The 26,577-nt window shown below is 48.6% G+C and overlaps 1 protein-coding gene across 1 annotated transcript in view; it reads left to right on the forward strand.

Annotated features, from left to right (window-relative positions):
• Positions 1–5,851: 5,851 nt before the first annotated feature.
• LOC144767646 (transmembrane protein 91-like) overlaps positions 5,852–26,577 on the forward strand; it is a 40,004-nt gene continuing 19,278 nt past the window's right edge. The window contains exon 1 of the mRNA XM_078651044.1: positions 5,852–6,145. Coding sequence (XP_078507170.1) covers positions 5,894–6,145 — 252 coding nt within the window. The 5' untranslated portion in view covers positions 5,852–5,893. The remainder of the gene's footprint in view (positions 6,146–26,577) is intronic.

Here is a 26,577-nt window from a genome sequence, read left to right on the forward strand (position 1 = left end):
AGGGACATTAGTGGGGGAGGCTGAAGACGGGATACGGAAACCAAATGTAAAGCCGTGAAGCAGAAACTGCGCCTCCTCAAGTTTGTCATATTTACTAAGGAGGTGTGTAACCACATGACGTTTAATGGGAGTTGGTAGCTTTGTCGGATGTTTTAGGTGGCTTACCTTTTGGGGTGGTATGGGTGGACTGATCTTTGGGATTTCCTGCTTTCTTGAAACATTTGATTTCTGGGTGGGATGTCCCTCCACAGAACGAACAGCAGTGTTTGAACCTGCACGAGATCCCCCTAGCACACTCATTTCTGTTGAACTGCCAGCAGGCCTGTTTTTTATCACCGCCTCCTTTGTCACTCCGAAAGGACTGACTCTGAGCCGGGGAACTAGCCTTGGACGTTGAAGGTGAAGAATAAAACACTGTGTGCCAAAGATTGATCTCCCGTTGATCCCATGCTATCCCCGGGTGGACTGCTTTCATCTGCCTGAACATTCTATCATATTTTAACCAATTCAGGCCTGGAAACTCAGCTGCCGCGCCATGTATCAGGGATATGTAACTCATCATTTGAGGACCCAAGACGGGATATTTTTCCAGCATAACTGCTGCATAAATGGCAAAACCCGTGATCCAGTTCTTCATGGACCAATCCACCCAATTCCTCTTATGATTGTGTTCGCCCTCCTTCACTCCCCTGGACTTCCCTGAGGCCACCCCTGCATTAATGAGGTCAAACACCTCGATGTATTCACCCCTAAGGATCTTTTCCTTTATATCTGCTGGAACGTGCCAGGTGATCCCCGTAGATGGTGATAGGGTCATTGAGGGTGATCCAAACATTAACGGGCTGAACGCCAACATCGGTTGACCGGCCGCCTGCCCCCCTTGTGTCTGGCTATTACTAGCCACCACTAAGTCCACTGCGGTGTTAGCTATTGGAGCCTGTGGTGGACACCCCAAATTTGGGTAAGCATTAATCATTACGGGCCCCCCATTTGCCGGGTAAGTCGTGGTGGGGATCATCGGGCCTATAGGACCATTACCAATCGTTTGCCCATGTGAACCATATAACTGCATGCCTGGTAGCTGTGCCACCCCCCCGGGTTGAACCCAAACTTGTGACACCCCGCTACCCGGTTGCGCCACTACTGGCGGTAACGCTACCTGCGAGAAAGGCACCCCCGCATGAGCGACAGGGTACCCTCCTATGTGTGTAGCCTTGGCATTACCGTGCTGTCCCTCCACAGTGTCCTTGTCTTTATCAGCCACTGAACTCACATCAATTGTCTCTAGCACCTCCTCCTCACCTTGCGATGTTGACTGTGGCTCAGCCGCCCTGGGCCTCTTGTCTTTAGCCGCCTCTTTGAACCTTTCCGGCGTACGTCTCATTCTCTTGCCTCTCCCTCTTTCTTCCTGTGACTTCGCGTGTGCTCTCGTCCCTTCTCGCATCATCTTTAGCGCCCAGTCCGCGCCTTTTTCTTTCGTGAACTCCAGAAGCTCCGAAAAAGCGAGCTGCTCCTCTTTTGAGGCTGGGGGCTCTTTGCCCTTCCGAGCCCTTTTTGGCGGCATCCTGCACTTGAAGGAAACAAGCATTAGTAATCTTTAAATGACAGTACATGTATTGCCCAAGTTGAACCGGGTTGTGCCCAGGTGCTATAACAAAGAAACCCGGCTGTCAGCCGTCTCCAATGACATGCTTCACATTACTGTTCTGAATGGTCGAGTGCACACACCAAGTGATCTTAAGGCCCCCCTTATTGATTACAAAAACGGCCCCGCAAAATAGCACATTAACCATCATCTGCACAGCACACCTCCGTCACTTTCATGGAGATATAGATATATCCATACATACTAGAGCCCCGCTGGAGCCACACAGGCTCTGAACACCACATGCCCCCAAACGGTGGAGCTCTCAGGCTCTCAACAAAATAAGGCCCCTCTGAGCCACATAGGCTCTCTCGAACTGCGGGGGTCGTTGGAGTCCCTCACGGGGACTCGAGCAAAAGAAATGTGGCAGGGAGCCCCTCTGGCTCCAAACCGACCAAAATGCACAGATGTGACCGGCTACTAAGTGGGGCAAGGATGTCTTTTGGATTGGTTGCTTCCTGTGTGATGAACAGGAAACTGCAGCTTTTTGGAATATTTAAGGCGCCCTTTAAATTTGAAGGGTATGTTAGCGCTTCGGTGGGGCGGCCCGCTGCCATCTCGGGCCGCCCTTCATACTAGCAGCCCACGCGGGGACTCGAGTAAAAGAAATGCGGCCGAGAGCCCCTCGGGCTCCACACAGACCAAAATGCCCCACGAGCCTCTCTCAGGGCTCAACACCAACCATACTTCGGTGGGGCGACCCGCTGCCATCTGGGGCCGCCCTTCACGCTAGCAGGCCACGGGGGGGGGGGGGGACGGGGGGAGGGGCGTTCACCGTAATGTGCCCCGACGCCACAACTCCATCTGCTCCCTCGCGGAGCAGCAACAACACTGCTTCCCCGCTCACCCGACCTTGCCTGCACACGCAGCCGCGCTTAAGGAAGGGGGGGGGCGCCCACCATCCACACTTTCCCGCGCCCCCTCCCCACATTCACTCTCGACTACTGGCGATAACCACGCTCTCACCTGCGCCGCGCACACACTGCAATGGCCCACCGACCTCCAAGAAAGCGCCGACTTGACCTCGCTGCCGCCTCTCGACGCGACGGTCCCGCGATGTCCTGTCCCGCGATGTCTTCTTTCGCGAGACGTCCGAGCTCCTTGGTGGTCGGAAGACGAAGAGGGGGTCCCCAAGATGGACGCAGGCTTTTAAGCCTGGCGCCCTTATTCTACTTCCGGGGCGCTAACAAGCCCCTCTCCCATTGGCCTTTTGTCTATCTTTGCCTACTTTCACTTCCGGGTCCAGCGACCCGGACGTGATTCCCTGCCGGGGTCGGCCCTTTGGCTGCCTCTAACGTCGCCACTCCCCTAAGGGGGGTGGCGCCTGGCATTTAAAGCACAAATATCTTAAATCTAGTTTCTGCAGTCGCATCGACCTCTGATCATTTGACAGAAGCCCGCTCGGACAGGGGATGTCGTTACCAAATGCTTGCCGTTGTAGTTTGCAAAAAAAAAAAAGCTTTCTTTGTATGTGTTTTCCTATTTCAAAAATGTGTTGTTTTGGTTCAGCTTAATGTTGTATTTGGGTGGGACCGGGGAATTTGAGAGTTCCGTAGACATCATCTGACATGGAGTAAAGGAAGGGGGTGGGGCCGCCTGGCCAGGGACATGTTTGGCATTTATTGCAGTTAGGCCCAACCAGGTGTACAGACACAAAATAGAAGAAATAATAAAAAGCAACCGACGAGGTGTTGAAGCGCTTTTCGACGAGTAGCACGAATTATTGTATCTATTATACGAAGAACAAAGCCAAAAGATTCAATAACTGACACCAGGAAAACTATTTGCAGTTCTGTGGAGAGGTGCAATCTCCCACATCCTGCAAACCTGTCCTCCTTAAATTAATTATCAAGTTAGATATAAAAAAAATGATAGGGCCAAGAAGAACAGTACGCAGTGTCCTTATGCTTTGGAAGATAAACTGTCAAAAACCAGGCAGAGTGAAGCGAACGTTCTGTCTGTCCTCGGTACATCTGAAGCGCCCAGTGAAATGCTGCTGAACGAGAATACAGACTCCCCCGTGGATGGCATGAAGGAAACAGGCGTTAAAACTTGCTCAGAAATGACCAGATGCTGTGTGGTTTTTTTTTTGTGCAGAATAATCTGGATTGTGTCCATATACTGGAGGTTATCTGCCACCCTGATTAATCACTGTGGGGCATATTACCAAGGGCAAGTATCGCCGCTTTTTCGGCGATTTGTGCCGAGAAAGCGGCGATACTGCTAGAGCCCTATTAACAAGGGCATTTTAAAGCCTGGCGCAAGCCCACTTTGCATGTCGGCGATTAACATCGCTAATGACATGCAAAGTGGACGTTCCCACGTCCAACCACATGTAAAATGTTGTTGGAGGTGGGAACACCCTATTACCTAGGCAGGCGTTGGGAGAGGGAGACCTGCGATAAAACTCGTTTATTGCAGGTCTCCCAACGCCTGCTCTGACCAGGTGTTAGGGCATTGATAACATGGGGGAGTGGATCATAACGCTGAATCCACCCCCCCATATTATCAAGGCAAACATTAGCGCATGAAAACAACGTTTGTTTTCATGCGCTTATGTGCCATATTGCCGACTATCGCCGGATTTCAATTCGCCTACGTGATGCGCATTGGTAATTGAGCGCTAAAACGGCGATGAAATCCGGGGATGTGCGTTGTGCGTTTGCTAATGCACTCCTTGGTAATATGCCCCTGTGTTTTCCCCAGCCCAACCTACACACCATTCACATGGGGGGAAACCCTGCGTGAAGGAGGGTGGGAAACCAGACTAGCAGATTACGTCAAAGGGTTTAGTGAAGCCTGCTAAAATATAGCTTTTTCAAGACTGTCCGCCGCTGGCACTGGTCGCCAGAGAAACTATGCAGGGCTAAACTTTGTCATGATTTCAGACATTGGAGAGGCATGGAACACAAGAGTAATATGGTGCACATCTGTGGGACAGCACGAAACTTGACGAATACTGGCTTTAGGTATGGGGCTATTTGAAAGCTGCCCTTCATACGCCCCCTGCCTGCATGGCGCTGCTGTATAATGGTTCATTTTTATCTGCACTAACAAGACATGTAAGATGATTGACAATTGCATTGGGCATTGCTAGATTGGTTATCCTACGTCACTAAAGGACAAGTACAAGCCTGACACTTTTATTTAAGTATTAATTATTTAAAAACATTAAAAGCCATTGTTATTTGTAAAAGCCATATATCTAAGTCACGTATATACAACACATATTGCATTACAAATGCTATAGGTGTCACATTTGCCAAAGTTATAACTATTGGCATTGTAAATGACAAAGCTATTAATTTCGCTATTTTCAAAACCAACACATAAATACAAAATGTGTCATTTGCAATACCATTAGCTCAAACTTTCCTAATGCGAGACCTATTGCATTGCAAATGCTTGTTACTTCTGCCAACAGCTTACTTCACTTCACGTCTAACCTTTGTACATATTAAACATCTTCTTATGCACTTACCTTCAAATGCTTCACACATTCTGCATCACCATTACAAGATGGCCACCATCCTGCCATTGCCGGGATTCCCTTTTTACGTAATGGTCAGAGAAATAAAGACCAGCTCCACGCTATTTATCTGGCAGCCAGACAAATAGGACATCATTGCAGAGACAATGCACTATTTTGCCGGACGCTGGGTAAATAGCAGAGATTATTTAGTATTTGGCCAGTGGATGGGTAAATAGCCACTTTCAATCACTCAATCCACCCATGCATAAAAAAAAATGCAGGTGTGCTTATGTAATGTAACTGGTATTAATATAAAGCACTCCAATACCTTCTGGTCAAGTTCGGACTATATAAAACTGCAAAACAAATCATGACCCCATTCACCCTATTGTTGAAAGATATCTGTGAAGTGTGCAAAGGAACAGTAGAAACAAGTGTTTGCCCTTTACAATGAACAATAGTTTCAGTTCTTCAGACCAGGGATTACAGTCTGACACCCAGGGCAACAGAGCTAACTATGCACAGAGATAGCTTCCTTTCTGTTTTGTTGTTTACAAAACCAAAGGCAACAAAGCTACATATCCATAGAGATGGCTTTCTTTTGGTTTTGTTGCTTAGAAAGATGTACAGGTAATGCTAATGGCTAAGATTTGCCTCAGAACTGATAGCAAGGAGGAATGAAGACAGTGGACTAGGTAGGAAGCCGGTGGATCTGAGGCTGGCACACAAGGGGATCAGCCGACACATTGAGTTGAGTTGAGAACAAGAGATAAGAGATGGAAGAAAGTACAACTTCTCAGCATCCTCCAGCTTACAGCCACAGTTCTCCAGCCATGGCATCCAGTCAGCCTCCACCTTATGCAAATGTAGTCACTGTCCTTCCTGCCACGATGCAGACCACGATACAGACCACGACGGTGACAACCGATCTGCCTGTCTATGTGCCCGACTATATGAGATTATCCACCATGTCCATTCTGTTGTGCTTCCTGCCTGTGGGAATAGCAGCTCTTGTCTTCTCCTGCAAGGTAAGCTCTTTCTCCTTCATCCTTGTCACACATGGCTAACCTTGCAGGGCCATTCGAGAAACCATCGAACACCTACTCTTGGGAGGAAGACTTCTACCCGAATGTGTAGATGTCCTCCCGGTCCTCATCGGTGACACCATGGGCCCGAGTCCCAAAGACAACTGTGCCCGTAAATGTACAGGTATAACCACATTCCTCTTTTTTACACCTGCCAGGAATCCACAGAGGGATTCCTGACATGTATACTCCAATTTAAAGCAATTTTAATAGCTTTTCGTCATGAGTGCGGAGATCTCCAAACCTGTACATTTCAAGCAAGAGGTGGGAAGTGAGCATTCCAAGGCATGGTTTCATTTAGACTTTGGGACTCCTCTAAAAAATTTACATTTGTGTGCATTCCCAAACTTCAATCTAGCCCGTTGCCACTATTGAAAAGACCGAGCATTTACTCTAACACAGGGTTGACATAAATTCACTTTCAGTGTGGAAACATATTGGGTGTGGGTGTAGGGCTCTCTCTATGGAAAACAATATTTCTCAGAGGGAGAAAAAAATGCATTTCCGCAGGGGATCCTATTACTGCTTTACAGTCTGGATAGAAAATCACATGACTTTACCAGAAATGCTCCTAGAAATCTGTGCCTAGTGCAGCATTCCAGATGTACAAAGAAAATCCGGAAAAATCTTCTCTGCCCCTGTTCCTACTTTTTCAGGGCCTTCATATTCAGGGCACCCTACCCTGTGGTCTGTAAATCAAATGTTAAGCAGGAGTTCCAAAGTAGTTACACATAAGATTATTTATTTCCGTTTTCCCTCTTACATGCCTTACCTCATTTCTTCAGAAGATGAAGGGTACTTGATAATGATCAAAAATATATTATGATTTGTTTTCCTTTCTTTAGAATGGTCTCCTTTCTCACTTTCAGCGGTTTTCTTCTTTACTCCGTTTGGAGTCAGGTGCGCAAATTCCATTGCACTGAAAGGGTTTCAGGCTCCCCCAACTGCTGTACTGCCATGACACATACAGTTTTTCAACTGATGTGTACTAGACTTTGCTCAAGATGGTGTTTCAGCGACAGCCATTACAAAGTATTTTCCAACTCATCAAAAGGGCAAAGTACATAAAAAAGTGTTGGAAATGTGTCAAAGTAATCCATGGGGAATGTGTTCTTTTATGTTATGACAGCTCTGTTCAATAATATGATCAATGCATATGTCTTTGTTTTTATAGTGCTGGACAGCTTCCACTGGAGCATGGTCACAACTGATTTGCATATAGATGGGTCCAAACTGAGGTGGCACTGTGTGCAAAATACCAATGGACTGGGATGAGTCCTGAATAATTACCAGTGCCTGAGATTATTTCAAGCATTCCATCCATCACTTTTTTTACACGTTAGGATATCTATACAGGACAAATACCTAGGGATGGTATGATATGCAGTGCCTGGTGAATATTGACTTTGTGATGTTTTTAATCCTGTTATAGATATCCACTAATAAATACAGGCCCATATTTATGAAGTCTTTGCACTGTCCTTCCATCATGTAAGATGATGCAAAGAAAATGAGCTTCAGTAATATTCTCAAAGCCAAGCCGGGCCTGATTTGCATGGCCTTGCTTGACTTTGTAACGGAATGTAACGCAAGGCAGCTACTTGCACGGCATCACATTTCAATTTGGGAGGTGTTTCATGGGTGGGGCATGGGCATTCCCATGCATCCACCCATGAATTTTGGCACGTTCCGAGATGTACAAAAATGCTACGCTTTTGAGGAGAAATATGTGTATTTCCGCTATGCATTCCCTCTTTACACGTGTGTTTCATTCAGCAGCACACATAAAAAGAGGAACATGCCTCTCTAAGAATTGTTTTTGTACAGGAAGATGGCCCTCGCTGTTCAAAAACAATCCTGCTTGTAATGCAGGCACCCTTTTACTATGGTGCAAGGGTTCCAACATTGTTGCTAGGCTGCATACAGTGCAACAGCACAAGGAGAGAGTAGAGTGCTCCATATCTTTGCAAATATGGAGCATTTCTACTTTCTCCCTTTCAAGCACCACATCGCAGCAATTTTGCTTACGGCTCTGCCTTCTGTGAAGTTTTAGCAAATGTTTCCTTCAAAAAGAATAGATATCCTTTTAGACAGTTTTAGCAATGTTACTTCAGATCCCTAAATATGATCTCGAGCTCTTAAGAAACAACAAAGCTAACAAAGCCGTATCAGCATGGTGGACTTGGAGTCCCTGACTTTTATCAGTACTTTTTACTTGCACAGACACACTATGCCTATTACTGGTACCACCCGACGCCCGTCTGCAGTATTTTAAACCAGAATGGTACCCAGGCCCGACCCCACTCGCTCTCCATCCTTATGCTGCACGGAGTGCCCAGCGTGCCCTCTGAAATACAGACACTCCATTCAACATTCTGGGCCTGGACATGAATGTGCTGATACCTTCGGGTCGACCTTTTATACTCCCCACACATAAGATAAGTTAACCCATAGCTTCCTCCAACCATGGAAGCACTGACTAAGAGAACGCTATCCTGGTGTAGGTTACACAGTTTTTCAAAACGCTCAAGATCTACCCATGACTTAGCAGGGGAACAGGAAGTGACATATATGGACAGGTTTCCTATACACAGAACACGCGATGCATTGATAGTCGCACTCCTTACATCTACCGCAAAGCCAATGGACTTCCTCTCCTTTCACTCGTTATTACATCTCCCTCTAGCACCCATCTGATTTCCAGATATCTGGCTCTAATACACGGACCACAAGCAGGCACTGGGGCTTGAACTGCTTGGGAAGCACTAATTCTCTCACGCTTGGATTACGCTAATGCTCTTTATGCGGGTTCACCGCAGTCCACAATAATGAGCCTCCAGGCGGTGCAGAATTGTGCAGCCAGACTGCTAATGAACGTCCCTCGCAGAGAATCAACCAGAAGAGCCATAGCCTCACTGCATTGGCTGCCCGTGCCAGAAAGGATCCCGTTCAAAACCCTCTGTGTTACTCACAAGATCCTGACTGCAAAAAACCCTCCAATACTTCAGGCACTCATTGTCCCTTACCATCCTAATCGAACTCTTCGCTCAGGCAATAAACGCCTAGCAATGACTCCCAGAATTCTGAAAACTAGAAGTGGAGGCCAGTGCTTCTCCTATGTTGCTTCCAGAAGATGGAACACCCTCCCAGACCCCATTCGCCTGGTGGACAACCACCTGGTGTTCCGCAAACTTTTGAAAGCATTTCTATTTCCATCTAGCTAAATGGAGCATTCACAGTCCAGAGTCCACAGCGCTGGGAGGCCTTATGGTAGCCATGCGCTCTACAAATGCTGTTACAATTACAATTACAATTACTTGGGTTACCCACTACCCGAAAAAAAATGGGGCCTATAGTTGTGAATAGATAGATACATCTCACTTAACCATCGCACAAGTTGCTGCACTTTAAGTATATACACAGAGTGCACATCACACCCAAGCTATTGGCAAAGATAGACCCCACCAACCCTCATACTTGCCCTAGAGGTGCTGCAGAGGCTGCAGACTTCTCCGGTATAGCATGGAACTGCGCACCCGCACTAGCTCACTGGACTGAAATCTTCTGCTACCTTGCAGAGATGATTGAGACTGACTTGACATCTTCCTCATCAATGGCGTTACTGGTTTATGTTAAACCACTTCAATCTGGTGTGCATCGTGTTTCAACTATCGCCAAACAGGTCTCTAGGCACAGGTGGTGTCCCATGGTCCCAGATGTGAAAGCCTGGCTGAAGGACCTATAGCCAGATTCATCAAACAAAAATCCACTCGTAAAGGGCCAGATTCTCTGCGAGCGGTATTTTTGCATTTGGGATGCATCATCCCAAATGCAAAAATCGCAATTCTAGAAATTCTAGAGATCGCTAAATTGCGATTATTTGCATTTAAGGAAGCTCAATTTGAGATTCCTTAAATGCAATGCATGAAAGTGTTTAAAATTGCGAATTCGCAAATAGGGCACGCAAATTACCATGAAGTACAACTTTGTGGTAATTTGCAAAAACTTTGAAAAATGCACTAAAGTGCATTTTTCAAAGTTCCATTTTGCGCACACACATACCCTAAGGGCATATGTGTGCGCAACATATGTGCACATATCAATTTCAGGGGTGCTACAGGGTGTCCTTTGGACATCCTGGCACCCTTGAAATTGTGGCAAATTTGTGATTAGCTAATTGCTAATCGCAAATAAGGAATGGCCTATAGGAATGGCCCATAGGAATGACCCATAGGAATGAATGGGAAAGCCATTCCTTATTTTAATCGCAAATTAGGAATCAGTAGGAATCGCAAATAATATTGCAATTCCTACATGCATCCCGTTTTGCGAGTCGTTAATAGCGAATCCATACAATTCGCTATTAAAGACTCGCAAAACATGACTTTGATGAATCGGGAGGCTAATGTATTGTGACACCACTAGAGAAATCTACACCTCTATGCAACCGCTGACTTCCAGACCCAAAAATATTTGGCAACTACTTCATACCTATCTGCTTTTACATTTACACCTTAAAGAGATGGTTTGAATGCTACTTTCAAAATATTACATACAATTAACCACATTGTATGCCCTGCAATATACACCTAGCATATAACTGAATCGTGCTTGTAATAATTAGGATGCAACTTGTCTTGGACTGTCATTTTCTCATCTCAACGCTACAGCCTACGACTGGACAGTATATCCATGTATGTTCTGTTAGTTCTGACATTCACTTGTCTTTGTGGATTTTCTTGAAAATGCCATAAATATGTAGGAAGCTGGCTCTGTATATGTGTGCACAGAGTCCAGTGGAACCCCAAAGGTAGACAGAGGTAAAAGTAGATAGCACCTTACTCTCTATTTGTGGTAGTGTGGATGAGCAGTAAGGCTTTATCAGAGGGCAGTGTTAGGCATTTGTTGTACACACTCAATCAGCAAATGATTGCACACTCAAAGACTGAACTCAGACCAATTTGCTTTGTATAAAAATATTATTTAGTTATATTTATTTCTTAGAACCGAGCAAACGTGGCACAGGTAAGTGATTTAAAATGTGCAGTAACAATACAGTGTGAATTGCAGTTGTATATATACTTTGGTGTTGTTACAGTAGAATTACTGGAAATGCAAAACCTTAAAATATTGTACATATACTTTATAATGACTTTTCAATAGCAGGTCATGTATTTTAGTTTGCAGATTACTTTTCTTACACAGTGTAGTATACCTGGATACTGCACTGGGACATTTCCTGTAAAAAGGTAGGTAAATACGTTTTGGTTATTTATACACAGATGTATAGGCTTTTATAGATTTTCCAACTCCACACTCAGAAACTTCTTAGAAAACAGTCAATATTATCATATGGGAGTAAATAGAGTTATCGATTAACAGGTAAGTACTTTGTTGTGAGAGTTGGTTTTCTGGGGTTAGACTCAGGGGTCTACCAGGGTCGAGAATGTATTCTCAAAGCACCCTCAGTGGCACTAGGGTGGTCAAGTGCAGAGTGCTGAGTCTCAATGTTATCCAATTGGGGACATGGGGGCCTCCGGTTGGTGGCTGCTCAAGAGCAGGCCACAAGGTTGTGGGAGCAAATCTCCTGAACTTTAGCTCAGGGCAAATGGGGTTTCAAGTAAGGACCAAAGGTACATCCTCAGCGGCACTAGGGCAGCTGGATGCAGGGTGCTGTTTGGCATTGGGTGCCCTGTTACTTTCAATGGGGACTCTCCGGTTTGCAAACACACTGCAGTCTCAGGGACCAAGTCTTCTGGGAGCGACCACCACTTGGAGAGGTAAGTTGGGATGCTGGAGGTTGGTTAGACACCATCGGTTAGGCCACCCAAGGCCATGGTGTGTCGGGGGCAGGGGTGTCCTTTAGGGTTGGATCTTCTTACCAGCTCCTGGTGGCGGTTTGCGGGATCCTCTGGATTGAGGATGCAGGCGTCAGCTGGAGACTTGATGCAGGTCAGGGATCACCGGGTCTTGGGTCAGGATCGCCGGGGAGACCTCCTCGTGGTGTTGGACCACTCAAACTCCGGCCATGGGCATCGGGTGCAGATTCGCTGATTTTGCCAGAGCTGGAGTTTGTTGGTGAACAAATCTGGTGTCCACAGGAGACAAAGTATTTTCCTTGGAAGGCAGGGCAGGACCTCGGGGTTCTTGAGGTCGCTGGCTGCAGAACACACCAGAGTTTCGCTTCTACAGGTTCGAGGTGGGTACAGGCCGGTAGGGCTGGGGCCAAGTCAGTAGGCATCCTCCTCTTCCTAGCTTCAGCACAGCTGTTTGGTGCTTCTTCTTCTTTTAGTCATTCCTGGTCTGAGGATGCAAGGTTCGGGTGTGCTCCTAAATACTAAATTTAGGGGCATTACAGGTAAGTAAAAGGTTGGGACCAATGGGTCCCTTCCATGTGGTGGGTACACCCCCTATTATTCCACCCTCCAGTGGGAGGGAAGCATATGCCTCACTCTGGTTGGCTGGTCCCCCATCTGCAAGATAGTGGGAATTTAGAGTTGTGTTTCTTCTCGCCTCCCCCACCTAAGGGGCGGGGTTGGCAAAAGTGAGCACACCTCCCTTCCTCACTTGGTTTTCCCACCGGTTCTCCCGCCCAACATGGGGGTCAGAACCGTTGCAGACCAGTTGCTGGAAGCAGCAAAAGGGCTGGGGAAGCTCACAAAGGAGGCAAGCATTTGAAGCTTCCTCATAATGGACCCTGCCCATCCTGGGGGAGGAGGCTTGGCACCTCATCCTAGGATGTGCATTGTTTCAGGCCCACAAGAGCAGCAGGCTCTCCACCCAGGGGTCCAGAATCATGTCTGGTGGTGGCAGCTGGGGAGCAGCCACTCAGCCTGGACACTAGTGTTAGGTCATTTTTCAGGGGGCACCTCTAAGATGCCCTATGTGTGCATTTTCCATTGAATCCAACACTGACATCAGTGTGGGTTAATGTGCTGAGAAGTTTGATACCAAACTTCTCAGTTTTCAGTAAAGCCATTATGGTACTGTGGAGTCCGTAATGCCAAGCTTCCAGCACCATACCATCTGTTTTTTGTAACCTATTTTTATTGAAACATGCTCAACACAGTATACAGGTACCGAGTGGAATAGCTCGGTGATTTTGACCTTCCATTTGTAACACATCAACATGTAAGATATCTCTTCAATATAGCCAAGCTGTGATCTTCCCCATTTGAGCCCTCCATCACCCCCATCTAGAAATACAACTGATCGCTAGGTTGTTGCAATTTGCAGTGTGCACCCCGTACACCATCTCTTTCAGCCTTCGAGAGAAGAGCTGACGATGTTGTGTTAGGGATTCCCTATTGATTTTTAGCCCTCTATATGTTTGCCATCTACTCCAGACTTTCCCCCACTTTTTTGGGCAGCTCCTACTTTATTAGACTGATTTTTTCAGCCAGGCTACACCAGTCCATATCAGGCTTCCAGTCTGCAAGTTTGTGAGAAGTCACTGCCCTCCTGCATCTTGCCACATTTCGTTTTGCCACTTCCGCTGCGAGGGACAGCCACATTTTCGTATATCGAGGCCATGCTTCCACTCCCATAATGTGCAACAGGAACCATTTGGGTTTTATGAGTACCGGCTGGCATACTTTGCTAGTCAGAATCCCTCCTATCCTTTGCCAGTATGTCTGAATGACCAGGCACTCCCATAGGATGTGGTAGAAGGCCCCCTCTTGGCCACCCCCCTCTGGCACTGGCCTGTCACCAAGTGCCCTGCTGATGTAGCAGCATTCTAGCATAGTGTGTCCAGTGTAAAAGTTTAGCTATATCAGTCTAAACCTGAATCTTATTGCCGCCTCCGTAGACCTTGCAGTGCCTCCACCCATTCCTCCTCATCCAGGCTACCCAGGTCGCCCTTCCATGCTGTTTTCAGTGGCCCTATCTTATCAGGAGAGTTGTTCATTATTTTTTTGTATATTAGTGATATTGCTCCAGACGTAAGCGGGTCTGTGAGCAACCGATTTTCTAACGGGAAGACATCCGCTAGTGCACCCTAAGGGCGTGGCTAAGCTGTAGGTATTTCAGCCACTCAACCCTTTCCATTTCATATTCTTGATGTAGTGTTTCATATTTAATATAGGCCTGATTCCTCCGCACATCCCCAAGTCTCTCAGGGCCAGTAGCTTCCACCTACTAAAGTCCTTCAGTTTGCTGACCTGTCGAAGTCCCTCCTTATCCCATAGAGAGGTCATTTTGTCAACCTCCCTTCCCAGCCTAAGTACTTATTAGCTGTACTCCCGACTGAAACTTTGTGGGTGTGGGTGGGCAGCTCTCTATGCTCCCTCGTTTTGTAGAGCAGTGAGAGGCACTCCTTTTCTACCACCGTCACTATATCCAGCTTCCATGTAGGGTCAGTTCAGTCCCCAAACATTCAGTCATTGGCCATAACCAATTGTGATGCCCTATAGTAACTTTAAGTGCAATGCCACCCTCTTAGACTCCCCTCTGTAGTTTCAGAAGCCGTATGCTCGGGGCATCTCTGCCCTGGAGCAAGGTGCGTACTTTGGCCTCCATTCTCAGAAAGAGTGTTTTGGGTATAACACACCATATTTTGCAGGATATAAAGGAGCCTAGGTAGGGTTCTCATTTTTATAAAGGGCTGCACGGCCCATCAAAGTAAGGGGCAGTGTTTGCCACTGTGCCACGTCCTTTGTGAGCCTATCTAACTGTGGAAGAAGGTTCAGCTATTAGAATTCCTGCAGGCCTCTAGTCACCCTAATGCACAGATATTTAAAGTTCCTAGTCTCTATGTGGATGTTGCATCGGGATGTTAGATTAGGGATGCCACCTGCCAGTGGGAATAAGAGGGACTTGTCCCAGTTGATCTGATAATCCGAATATTCTCCAAAGATATAGTAATCTTCGTATAGGGAGATACGTCCCTCCCACTCCCCTCCCCCCCACTGGAATCTCCCAAATCAGGGGGTACTGCCTGGTCCTTGCCACCAGTGGATCGAGAGGCAGAACAAACAGTAACAGTGAAAGGGGACAGCCTGGTCTTGTTCCCTTCGCCAGAGGAAACTCCCTGGACACTGTGTCATTAACCCGCACTCTTGCCAGTGGCCTGCAATAAAGTAGTTTTACCCAGCCGATAAAGCTTCGGCCAAACCCTTGGTGTCCCAGAACCACATGGAGGTAGTTCAACTCTACACCTACAAAAGCCATTCTGGCATCCAACGACAATAGTGCCTCTGGGTCTGGCTCTTCCCCATCAAATGAAGGGCCCCAAACAACGGCCATAGGTTTAGCCTGATATTCGTTTGCGGAATAAATCCAAACTGAACTGGGTGGATTAGCGTAGTTATCACCTTGCAGTCACATGAAAAGGATCTTGGCCAGCACTTTCACCTCATAGTTCAGCAGGGAGATTGGCCTGTAGGAGCTGCAGTCTGTTGGCGGTTACCCTTCTTTGGGGATTCTTTGGGGATGATACTACCAGCGCTGTCCTTTGGACACGGGGAGAACTCCCTTCTCCTGCGCTTCCATGAACATGGCTAATAGATGGTCTGATATTTTACTCAGTGTGCATTTATATAGCTCCTCCGGGAGGTCTTTCGGTCCTGCCACTTTCCCGGATTGCAGTGCATGGGTTGCATTTCTAATTTTGCCCCAACCGCCGTCATGTGTAAATAAGTAGTTGAGTCTGGACAGGCTCCTATGGGCTGCCGACGTGTGTCTACTGTTTAGTATGGGATGTTGACTTCTCCATAGGTCCGTATGGTCCAATACCAGCAGGAAGTCTTCCAGTTTACCCACTTTTCTTCCCTTGGCGGGACATCCCAGCACATCTAAGTCGGTAGGGATTATGTAATTCCTGCTTCTCTCCCATCAGCAGGCACGCCTCCGGGAGCTCTAGGAGTATGTTCCCTAGCGAATCTAAGGTGGAAGTCTGTAACCCAGGCGGTGAATACACCGAGCAGAAATTGAGCCGTCGTTCCTCCCAGTAGCCACTCACTGCAACAAATCTGCCCAGTGCCTCTGTCCATGTCTTATCAGATAGATATGGGAGTGAGGTTTTACACAGTATGCCCACCCCCCTAGAACCTGTTGTGTAGCCCGAATGTGCAAGGACGGTATAGCCTAAACGATTCAATTCTTTACATCGATTACCACAGAGATGCATTTCTTGCAAAAGGACAATGCCTGGGACATGGGTCTTGATCAATTGCAGCACTACTGTTCTTTTAATTCCATTATTCAACCTATTGACATTCCAGTACCATATTTTCATTCTCTTTGTTTGGGCTTCCTGTGCTTCTGAGATATTAATATGTGTCCTTCCTTACTCTATGCGCCTGGGCCTGTCTGTCTCTTAGTGTCGTGAGGTGCCCATTACGTGGGGGGGGGGGCACTCTGTCTACTTTGACCTGTGTGAGCACACCAATGAACATTTGTAACACAACAATCATAACATTCCCCCAAATAACAGCAATATCCCCCCCTCCCTGGTTCCCTGCTACATCAGCTTTTTTACACCCCAACTTCCTGAGCTGCAGAGAGCCTGTCGCCCTAGAAAAATCTTAGCCCGATCACTCTATTGAAGGGGTGTGCCTCAGCTGCACCATGAAGAACTTTATCACGTTACGAAACCTTTCGATCCAATACTTTACGTTACTTTTGAATTAGCCAAACATTGTCTCCAGTTCGATTTTTATAGTGAGTATTGGACAACTCCTTGCCACTATGCCCTTCATGTCCTATCTACTCCAAATTGTCCTAACTTCCCAATTAGAAAGTTCCACCTTTCTCAGTTCCCCTCCACCTTGTTCAGTGAGTCTGATCACTGCTTTAGCAGCTGTCGGGTTGGCCCCCTGCCTCGCTTCTATCATAATGTGCCATCATCTTTTTTCCTTGCATTAGGTCTTTTTTGACGGATCGGTGACCTTTGTTTCCACGCTGGGAGGCCATGTGCCAGCCCTCCAGCCATTTCCCTGCCTCTCATGTGACGTTCCATGTCTTGCCCTCCGCCATTATTCAAAGTCGTTCTGGATATAACATCATGTATTTTATTCCCTTCTCCCTCAGCTCTCGTTTTTGCCCCTCAAAGCTGTGACGTTCCTTTTGCACTTGTGGGGTGAAATACAGGAAGAAACAGATGTGGGTGTTCTCAAATTTTATTTCACCTTTTCATCTCGCCGCTTGAAGGATAGCGCCTCTGTCTCAGTAGTTGCATACCTTTGCAATAATCATCTGTGGGGGCACCCCTGGCATGGGCGGGGGAACTGGGTCCCAGTGTACCCTCTCAATCGAGAAGAATTTTGACAGCGTTTTTGGTCGCAGCCTATTGGTTATGAACTCTTCAAGAAATAGGTCTGCGCTCTGCCCCTCAACCCTCTCTGGGACCCCCACCACCCGAATGTTGCTTCTTCTTGCCCGTCCCTCTTGATCTTGAACCTTGGCCACCATAATCTTGGTTGATGGGTCAACGTTTGTACTTGGGATTCTAGGCGTTTGTTCCTGGATTGTAACTGCAAAATTTGGGTCTCGACTGATGTGACTTTTTCAGTCAATTTTTGTAGGTCTGCTCTGATTAGGGTGGCCTCCATCGTCACTGAGTTGATTTTTGGCTCCAACACCCCCTTAAAGTCTACAATGGCAGCCATGATCACTCCCAGCGAGGGCTCTGCCGCTTCTTCTTCTTCACTAGTCTGGGGGGATTTGAGGATTGAGTAGTTGTCCATCTTGTTGGTCTGGCAGATCCCCGGCACTTTTGGTTTCACCACTGTTTCATTCTGCACCATGACTAGGGCATCCCCCTCCTTGTATCTGCAGGGAAGGCCCCCTGGATAAACAACACTCCATGTGTTACTACACTTCAATACCTCCAATGTCCCCCCTTCAAAACAACAGCAGTGCATTAGTTAGGCCTCTCCATCTGCCCTCTGCCCCACCAGGCTCGGATTCCATCCCCGGGTGCCGTCTACATCCTCCTCGTGGCCTCTGGGAACCACCAGGCCAGGCAACACGAGGGGGTAGGCGAGGCAATAAGGAACTCAGCACTGCCACGCCATGTCTGTGTCCGGGGGGGTGGGAAGTTTCTCTCCCTTCAGCACTCCAAGCTATTCGCCCCCTCTCACTTCCTCTCCAGCTTACATTTAGAACATCAGCTGCCCCTCCTTTCACAACAGGCCAGAGTTACTCCAGGCCCTGTCTCTGCTGTGGGCCTCCTCCTAACGCCCTATCAAACGTAGACACTGAGCGCTCCTGGCCTCCTCCCTGCGCCCGGTGCTGTGGAGGCTCTGGCGTTTCGCTAGCGCATCTGTGACTGGGTTTTTGGATCTAGGGAGAGTTCATTTCACCTCGGCTCTACCAGTTGCTCACCGGGCTCACTGCTCTACAGCCATGGCCTTTACTGGCCACCGCACCCCAGCTGGGTTTCGGCTGGCCAACATCACTGCACGCTTCTTCCTCTCAACAGGCCTCAGTGCTAAACTTATTTCTCCACCGAATGCTGAGGATAGGGAACATGAACCCCCCTGGCAGCCGTCCTGCACCTGATATTCACTCTCCCACAGTCGCAGGAACCATACCACGCTTCCGGCCCTCCTCTCTGCATGCTGATCTTCATCTACGCACTTGCTCGATGCCACGCCAGGTAGGCTGCCACTATTCAATCTGCTATACAGTGCTTAGTTGTTGAAAACACAGACCGGGGGGCCCACAATCTGGCCACTGAGGTCTGCGGGCTACCTCCTACCTTAGGAAATTTCTGCTGGTCCAGATTGTGCATGGATAGTAGGGGTCAGGTCCTATGTTTTGTGGAGCTCCTTCAACTTGCAGCCAAGCCCCCGTACTCCCTGGCCCTAGAAACCAGATGGCGGATGTCCACCACCAGAGCCTGGTCTCCATCTGCGGTTACTGATCGTGAGGCTCCCGCAGCACAATTTACGGCGCGAAAGACTTCCCCCTGAGGAGCGGTGAGGCAGTAGACCAACCGTCGGCACCTACGGAGCAAGTCACATTGCCTACAGGAAAGAGCGGAGCCGGACTGGCAGCTGCGAATGGCCTCTTTAGCCCAAGGATTCAGACCCGCACTGGCTGACGTCGCGGCAGCGGGCAAGGGCCACTGCTGATACGGCCTCAACCTGGATTCCGGCACCATTGATCGCTCACAGACGCTTGACTCCAAAATGGCACCCGCTATACATCGTGGCTGATTCTGGGAAGAGTGGAATGTTGCAGCCCACCACCGGAGCACTCTGATAACCATGAGGCGGTAGGCTGCCGTACCCAGAGACGTCCGCTGCCCCCACAGAGTGGCCACCGCATCCCTACATGCGCCCAGATGCTGCATCAACACTGGACCGTGCCTGGCCTTAAAATGGCGACCCACACTGGACCTACGCTCTGGAAGTCTCCCCCACACAGAAGCAATCAGTGCGGATAGCGTCTGATGCAGTGGTGATCGGAGGAAGGAAGGCATCGGCCGCCCCCTGTTCATATTTGCGGACTATGTCTCCTAGGGGTGCCCAGCACAACCTACATTGGGCCGGAGCTTACAATGATCAGCAAGCATTAGTAAGATAGGCCCGTGGGTTGAGCACATGCTACAGACAGAGACTTGGATGCAACAGAAGCTGTAAGAAGGCGGATGGAGGCACATTAGTACAAAATGTAAAAGTTCTGAGCATCATCTTCTGCACCCAAGAACATAATATGAAAACATCTGAATTGCTGATGTGCAGCGTACTATAAACTTCTGTGAATTGTGAAAAATAATTGGAATTACAAACTGTGTGCTTCATGTCCTGGATGGCAAAGCTTCTGGAATGACCTGTGCTAGGTTTTTACCTTAGAGATGGGGCAAACTCATGTCCACAGAGTGAAAACAGTCTGTCCCCCTAACTGATGCTGTGTGTTCTCATTTAGTACTCTTTCTTTCTTTGTCTACTTCGTTTGCTCCTATCCCCTCTCACCTGAAGCTCTCCCCTTGCCAGCTACACCGCATAGCCCCCTGTCCTTTTGTGCCTTTTGACTAAGCACTCCTTCTCCCCTTGTTGGGGACAGATCCAATATTTATACTCTGGAGTCCCAGCGAACCTGCTGAGAGAGTCCACTGCGCCAAGGGAGCCCTCACACTAGAGGTATGGTATGGCACCCCTTGCCAAAGCACTCCCTCTCCCCCTTTTGGGGAAGGATCCAGTATGTAGGCCTTGGAGTCTCAGAGACCCCTCTGAGAGAGTCCACTGCGTATAGGGAGCCCCTCGCAACAGAGATGGGGAAATGACACCACTTCGCCTGGGATCACAGCTTACTGAACTTTGGACGCAGCTTTGACTCGTCTAGCGGTTTGTATCCCCGTCACTCTCCCCCTCCTCTTTCCATGCTGTGTCTCTCACCCTACCCTCCTCTTTCCCTCCTCCAATCTCTGTTTTCTTACCCTGCTCCTACTCCCCCTCCTCTGAATCTCTCCCCTTGCCTGCTTTTTCCCTTACGTATATGTCCTTTTTGTTTGTCTCGACCTTACAAGTAACCATGTTAGCCAAGCTCTAATAACTGTGTAACCTTTGTAACGATGTAACCTGCAACTATGGTCTGATACTCATGTAAAGCTCTCTGATACCTCCGGGTCTAGCCAGCGCTACATAAAGCCTTAAAAATGTATTTATATATATATATATATATATATATATATATATATATATATATATATGCCACATTCCCCTTCCGCAAGAAAAGAGACGTATCCCAGAAGAGAGACTTTTCAGGAGCACTTTATTACACCATGGGCTCAGGCGGATGCATTTCGGCTATTACTGCCTTCCTCAGCGCCCCTCTCCAACTGCTCCTGGTGCTGCGAGGCGTCGTCCCATCACGCTGCTGTAGACAATCACCTGGCTCCTCCCACTGGGTGTGGATCAGCTCTCAGGTGTAGTCCCGTGTGGTGGAACTACAACTCCCACAAGGCTAGTGTGATGCCTCGTGTGGACGTGAAAGTGCTGTGGGGAAATCACTATGGAGCCGGTATTCGTGATGGACGCAGCCTTCAGAGTTCATTGGGAGGTGAGGCCAAAGTGCAGTTCAGAGCCCCCTCGAGTCCCCTTCTTAACCGCTGCAACCTCTCCGCCTGGTTACCTTTACGGGGGTTGGCACAGGAATCCCGGTCACCCATAAGAGGATACAATACCCTCTGACCGCGTTGTGTCACCAAGCGTCCTGGTGGGTGCTGGACTCCATTGCTGACGCAATGCAAACAAAATTGCTCCGACGAGCTGGCCAGTAAGTCCAAACCACATGTGCAGCGGGGGATCACGTACGTAGCGCTCTGGCAAGGCGCTCAATGTCTGCCACATTCCCCTTCCGCAAGAAAAGAGACGTATCCCGGAAGAGAGACTTTTCAGGAGCACTTTATTACACCATGGGCTCAGGCGGATGCATTTCGGCTACTACTGCCTTCCTCAGCGCCCCTCTCCAACTGCTCCTGGTGCTGCGAGGCGTCGTCCCATCACGCTGCTGTAGACAATCACCTGGCTCCTCCCACTGGGTGTGGATCAGCTCTCAGGTGTAGTCCCGTGTGGTGGAACTACAACTCCCACAAGGCTAGTGTGATGCCTCGTGTGGACGTGAAAGTGCTGTGGGGAAATCACTATGGAGCCGGTATTCGTGATGGACGCAGCCTTCAGAGTTCATTGGGAGGTGAGGCCAAAGTGCAGTTCAGAGCCCCCTCGAGTCCCCCTTCTTAACCGCTGCAACCTCTCTGCCTGGTTACCTTTACGGGGGTTGGCACAGGAATCCCGGTCACCCATAAGAGGATACAATACCCTCTGACCGCGTTGTGTCACCAAGCGTCCTGGTGGGTGCTGGACTCCATTGCTGACGCAATGCAAACAAAATTGCTCCGACGAGCTGGCCAGTAAGTCCAAACCACTTGTGCAGCGGGGGATCACGTACGTAGCGCTCTGGCAAGGCGCTCAATGTCTGCCACATTCCCCTTCCGCAAGAAAAGAGACGTATCCCAGAAGAGAGACTTTTCAGGAGCACTTTATTACACCATGGGCTCAGGCGGATGCATTTCGGCTATTACTGCCTTCCTCAGCGCCCCTCTCCAACTGCTCCTGGTGCTGCGAGGCGTCGTCCCATCACGCTGCTGTAGACAATCACCTGGCTCCTCCCACTGGGTGTGGATCAGCTCTCAGGTGTAGTCCCGTGTGGTGGAACTACAACTCCCACAAGGCTAGTGTGATGCCTCGTGTGGACGTGAAAGTGCTGTGGGGAAATCACTATGGAGCCGGTATTCGTGATGGACGCAGCCTTCAGAGTTCATTGGGAGGTGAGGCCAAAGTGCAGTTCAGAGCCCCCTCGAGTCCCCCTTCTTAACCGCTGCAACCTCTCCGCCTGGTTACCTTTACGGGGGTTGGCACAGGAATCCCGGTCACCCATAAGAGGATACAATACCCTCTGACCGCGTTGTGTCACCAAGCGTCCTGGTGGGTGCTGGACTCCATTGCTGACGCAATGCAAACAAAATTGCTCCGACGAGCTGGCCAGTAAGTCCAAACCACTTGTGCAGCGGGGGATCACGTACGTAGCGCTCTGGCAAGGCGCTCAATGTCTGCCACATTCCCCTTCCGCAAGAAAAGAGACGTATCCCAGAAGAGAGACTTTTCAGGAGCACTTTATTACACCATGGGCTCAGGCGGATGCATTTCGGCTATTACTGCCTTCCTCAGCGCCCCTCTCCAACTGCTCCTGGTGCTGCGAGGCGTCGTCCCATCACGCTGCTGTAGACAATCACCTGGCTCCTCCCACTGGGTGTGGATCAGCTCTCAGGTGTAGTCCCGTGTGGTGGAACTACAACTCCCACAAGGCTAGTGTGATGCCTCGTGTGGACGTGAAAGTGCTGTGGGGAAATCACTATGGAGCCGGTATTCGTGATGGACGCAGCCTTCAGAGTTCATTGGGAGGTGAGGCCAAAGTGCAGTTCAGAGCCCCCTCGAGTCCCCCTTCTTAACCGCTGCAACCTCTCCGCCTGGTTACCTTTACGGGGGTTGGCACAGGAATCCCGGTCACCCATAAGAGGATACAATACCCTCTGACCGCGTTGTGTCACCAAGCGTCCTGGTGGGTGCTGGACTCCATTGCTGACGCAATGCAAACAAAATTGCTCCGACGAGCTGGCCAGTAAGTCCAAACCACTTGTGCAGCGGGGGATCACGTACGTAGCGCTCTGGCAAGGCGCTCAATGTCTGCCACATTCCCCTTCCGCAAGAAAAGAGACGTATCCCAGAACAGAGACTTTTCAGGAGCACTTTATTACACCATGGGCTCGGGCGGATGCATTTCGGCTATTACTGCCTTCCTCAGCGCCCCTCTCCAACTGCTCCTGGTGCTGCGAGGCGTCGTCCCATCACGCTGCTGTAGACAATCACCTGGCTCCTCCCACTGGGTGTGGATCAGCTCTCAGGTGTAGTCCCGTGTGGTGGAACTACAACTCCCACAAGGCTAGTGTGATGCCTCGTGTGGACGTGAAAGTGCTGTGGGGAAATCACTATGGAGCCGGTATTCGTGATGGACGCAGCCTTCAGAGTTCATTGGGAGGTGAGGCCAAAGTGCAGTTCAGAGCCCCCTCGAGTCCCCCTTCTTAATATATATACTCTTAGTAGCATTACTGTATTTACACGATCCAAGAATTGGCTTAGACACTTTAGGGGTACAGGGCTCATGCACCTGTACCCTCCCCACTGGTATAGTGCGCCCAGCTAGAGGGGTGGCTGATCTATGCCAGGGCAGTGGGTTGTAGGCATGGCACACAGGTATGTGTGCCATGTCGACTCTTCACTTTGTTCTGCACCAAAACACGCAGCCTGCAAAGGCAGTGTGTGAGTGTAAAGTTACAGGGCATCTAAGGGTAGCAAAATAAGAGCTGCAGCCCTTAGAGGCCTTCCATAGTCACAGATCCCTGGGTACCTGTGGTACCATTTACCATGTGCTGACCTGTGGCCAGAGTGCCCTTTTGGGTTTGGTCTTCAATGTAGTTTTAGGGAAAGAACATAGGCCTTGGGTACCTGATTATCAGAAGCCCAGGGAACACTCAGTCAAAGTACATCAGTAGTTCAGCAACAAGTGGGGGCAAACATGCAGAAAGAGGGCACTTTCTCACAATGGAGCTTAAAAAAAACCCAACCAAGCTCCACCAACGTTCACAAAATATGTACAAATGATTAACTGTGGGCGAGAGCACCGCTCCGTCCGCAGACGGTGCAGAGTTTTGCTTACTCTGCGCTTCGGGAAGTAGGCAAAACTCTGCACACTCCACAGCAGCAAGGAGTTTGCAAGCCCCTGCCTCCCTCCTGCCCTATTAATAATTAAACCAATTTAAAAGTAAGGAAAATGGCTTACCTTAGCTGCGGCGTCCTGGGGCTCTTTCTCATTCACATTTTATTGCACCTACTAAAGCATACAGCATGGGGCAGATGGTCAGCCCACTTCAGCCACTGATAACTTCACTTTGAGTGACTACATTTTGCTCTTTTACTACGAGCACATCCGCAAACAATCTAGTTCCTTTCTGGGCTAATGTTTTTGCTTTTAATTTATTAATTTGATATTTCCTTTGTGTTTAGAGTCTGATGGGACAGTAGGATGCTCAATACCAGATGTATGCAAAAGAAACAATTGATTGACAGAATGCTGAACAATGCAAACATTCACCACTGGTCACAAAGTTAAATCCATCATTCCTTTTCTCATCACATCACCCCAGTTTGGACCCAGCCATATGCAAATCAGTCTTGACCCTGGTCCTGTGCTCACTACACCATTGGATTCAAGCTACTCTGGCTGATGAAGGGTGATGCCCTGAAACCGGTCCCAGGATGCTTGTTTCTGGTCCACGAAGTATCTGGCTAGGAAGTTAGGGCTGGACTATTCCCACAAGAAACAGGTTCATCACTGATTTGCATATGGCTTGGTCCAAACTGGGGTGGTGTGGTGAGCAAAAGAATGATGGATTAAACCCAGATCCTTGTTACTGGGGGTGAATGTTTGCATTGTCCAGCATTCCATCCATCAATTGTTTATTTTGCATGTCGCCCTAAGTGGGAAGAGTGTGTTTAGATGTGGGTCCAGTTCTCAATACACCATTGGATTCAAGCTAGCCTGGCTGATGAATGGCGTTGCCCTGAAACTGGTCCCAGGAAGCTTTTTTCAGGTCCAAGGAGGACCTGGCTTGGCAGTTCGGGTTGTGCTGTTCCCATGAGGAACAGGGTCAAAACTGATTTGCATATGGATGGGTCCAACCTGGGGTGGTGTGGTGAGGAAAAGAATGATGAATTTAACCCAGATCCTTGTGACTGGGGGCAAATGCTTGCAGTGTCAGCATTCGGTCCATTAATTGTTTCTTTTGCCTATACCAGATATAAGCACAGCCCTTGTCCACAATGTATCAGTTCCTGTCACCTGTTAATGCTGTTGTAAGTACCTTTTGGGAAACCTTATTGTTTATCTGACTTTTTCAGCTAAGAAAAGGGCACTCCAAAAGGTATTTCTCAGCATAACAGATCGCATCCATTTGAAACTGATCTGTATTACGTTATCCACAGCTTTAATAGTATTCACTTCTTTCTTTCTTTCTTTCTTTCTTTCTTTCTTTCTTTCTTTCTTTCTTCACAATTTGAAGTCTGTTCAGTAAGAACTCCGGCACGCCCAAATAGAGGACATTTACATAGTCCAATCTGGAGGTGACAAGGGCCTGTACGACCGTCTTTCTGTGCGGGATCAGCAGTAGGTAGAGACATTTCCTGAGCATTTTCAGGAGTCCGAAACCCATGCCAGCTACTGCCTGGACTTGTGTTTGCATGGATAAGGCGTCGTCCATTTTTACTCCCACGTTTTTGACAGTATTAACCGCTGCCTGGGGAGGAGACATTTCAGCTGGCCACTATTGTTTCCAGACATCCTGTGGAGGGGTACCAAAGAAGATAATTTCAGACTTTTTGGGGTTGCATTTGAGTTGGTTAAGTCTGACCCAGGAGTCAACTTCTGTCAGTCCAATCTGGAGGTGACAAGGGCCTGTACGACCGTCTTTCTGTGCGGGATCAGCAGTAGGTAGAGACATTTCCTGAGCATTTTCAGGAGTCCGAAACCCATGCCAGCTACTGCCTGGACTTGTGTTTGCATGGATAAGGCGTCGTCCATTTTTACTCCCACGTTTTTGACAGTATTAACCGCTGCCTGGGGAGGAGACATTTCAGCTGGCCACTATTGTTTCCAGACATCCTGTGGAGGGGTACCAAAGAAGATAATTTCAGACTTTTTGGGGTTGCATTTGAGTTGGTTAAGTCTGACCCAGGAGTCAACTTCTGTCAGTCCAATCTGGAGGTGACAAGGGCCTGTACGACCGTCTTTCTGTGCGGGATCAGCAGTAGGTA

Source organism: Lissotriton helveticus, chromosome 7 (genome assembly GCF_964261635.1).
Source record: "Lissotriton helveticus chromosome 7, aLisHel1.1, whole genome shotgun sequence".
Classification (NCBI taxonomy): domain Eukaryota; kingdom Metazoa; phylum Chordata; class Amphibia; order Caudata; family Salamandridae; genus Lissotriton; species Lissotriton helveticus.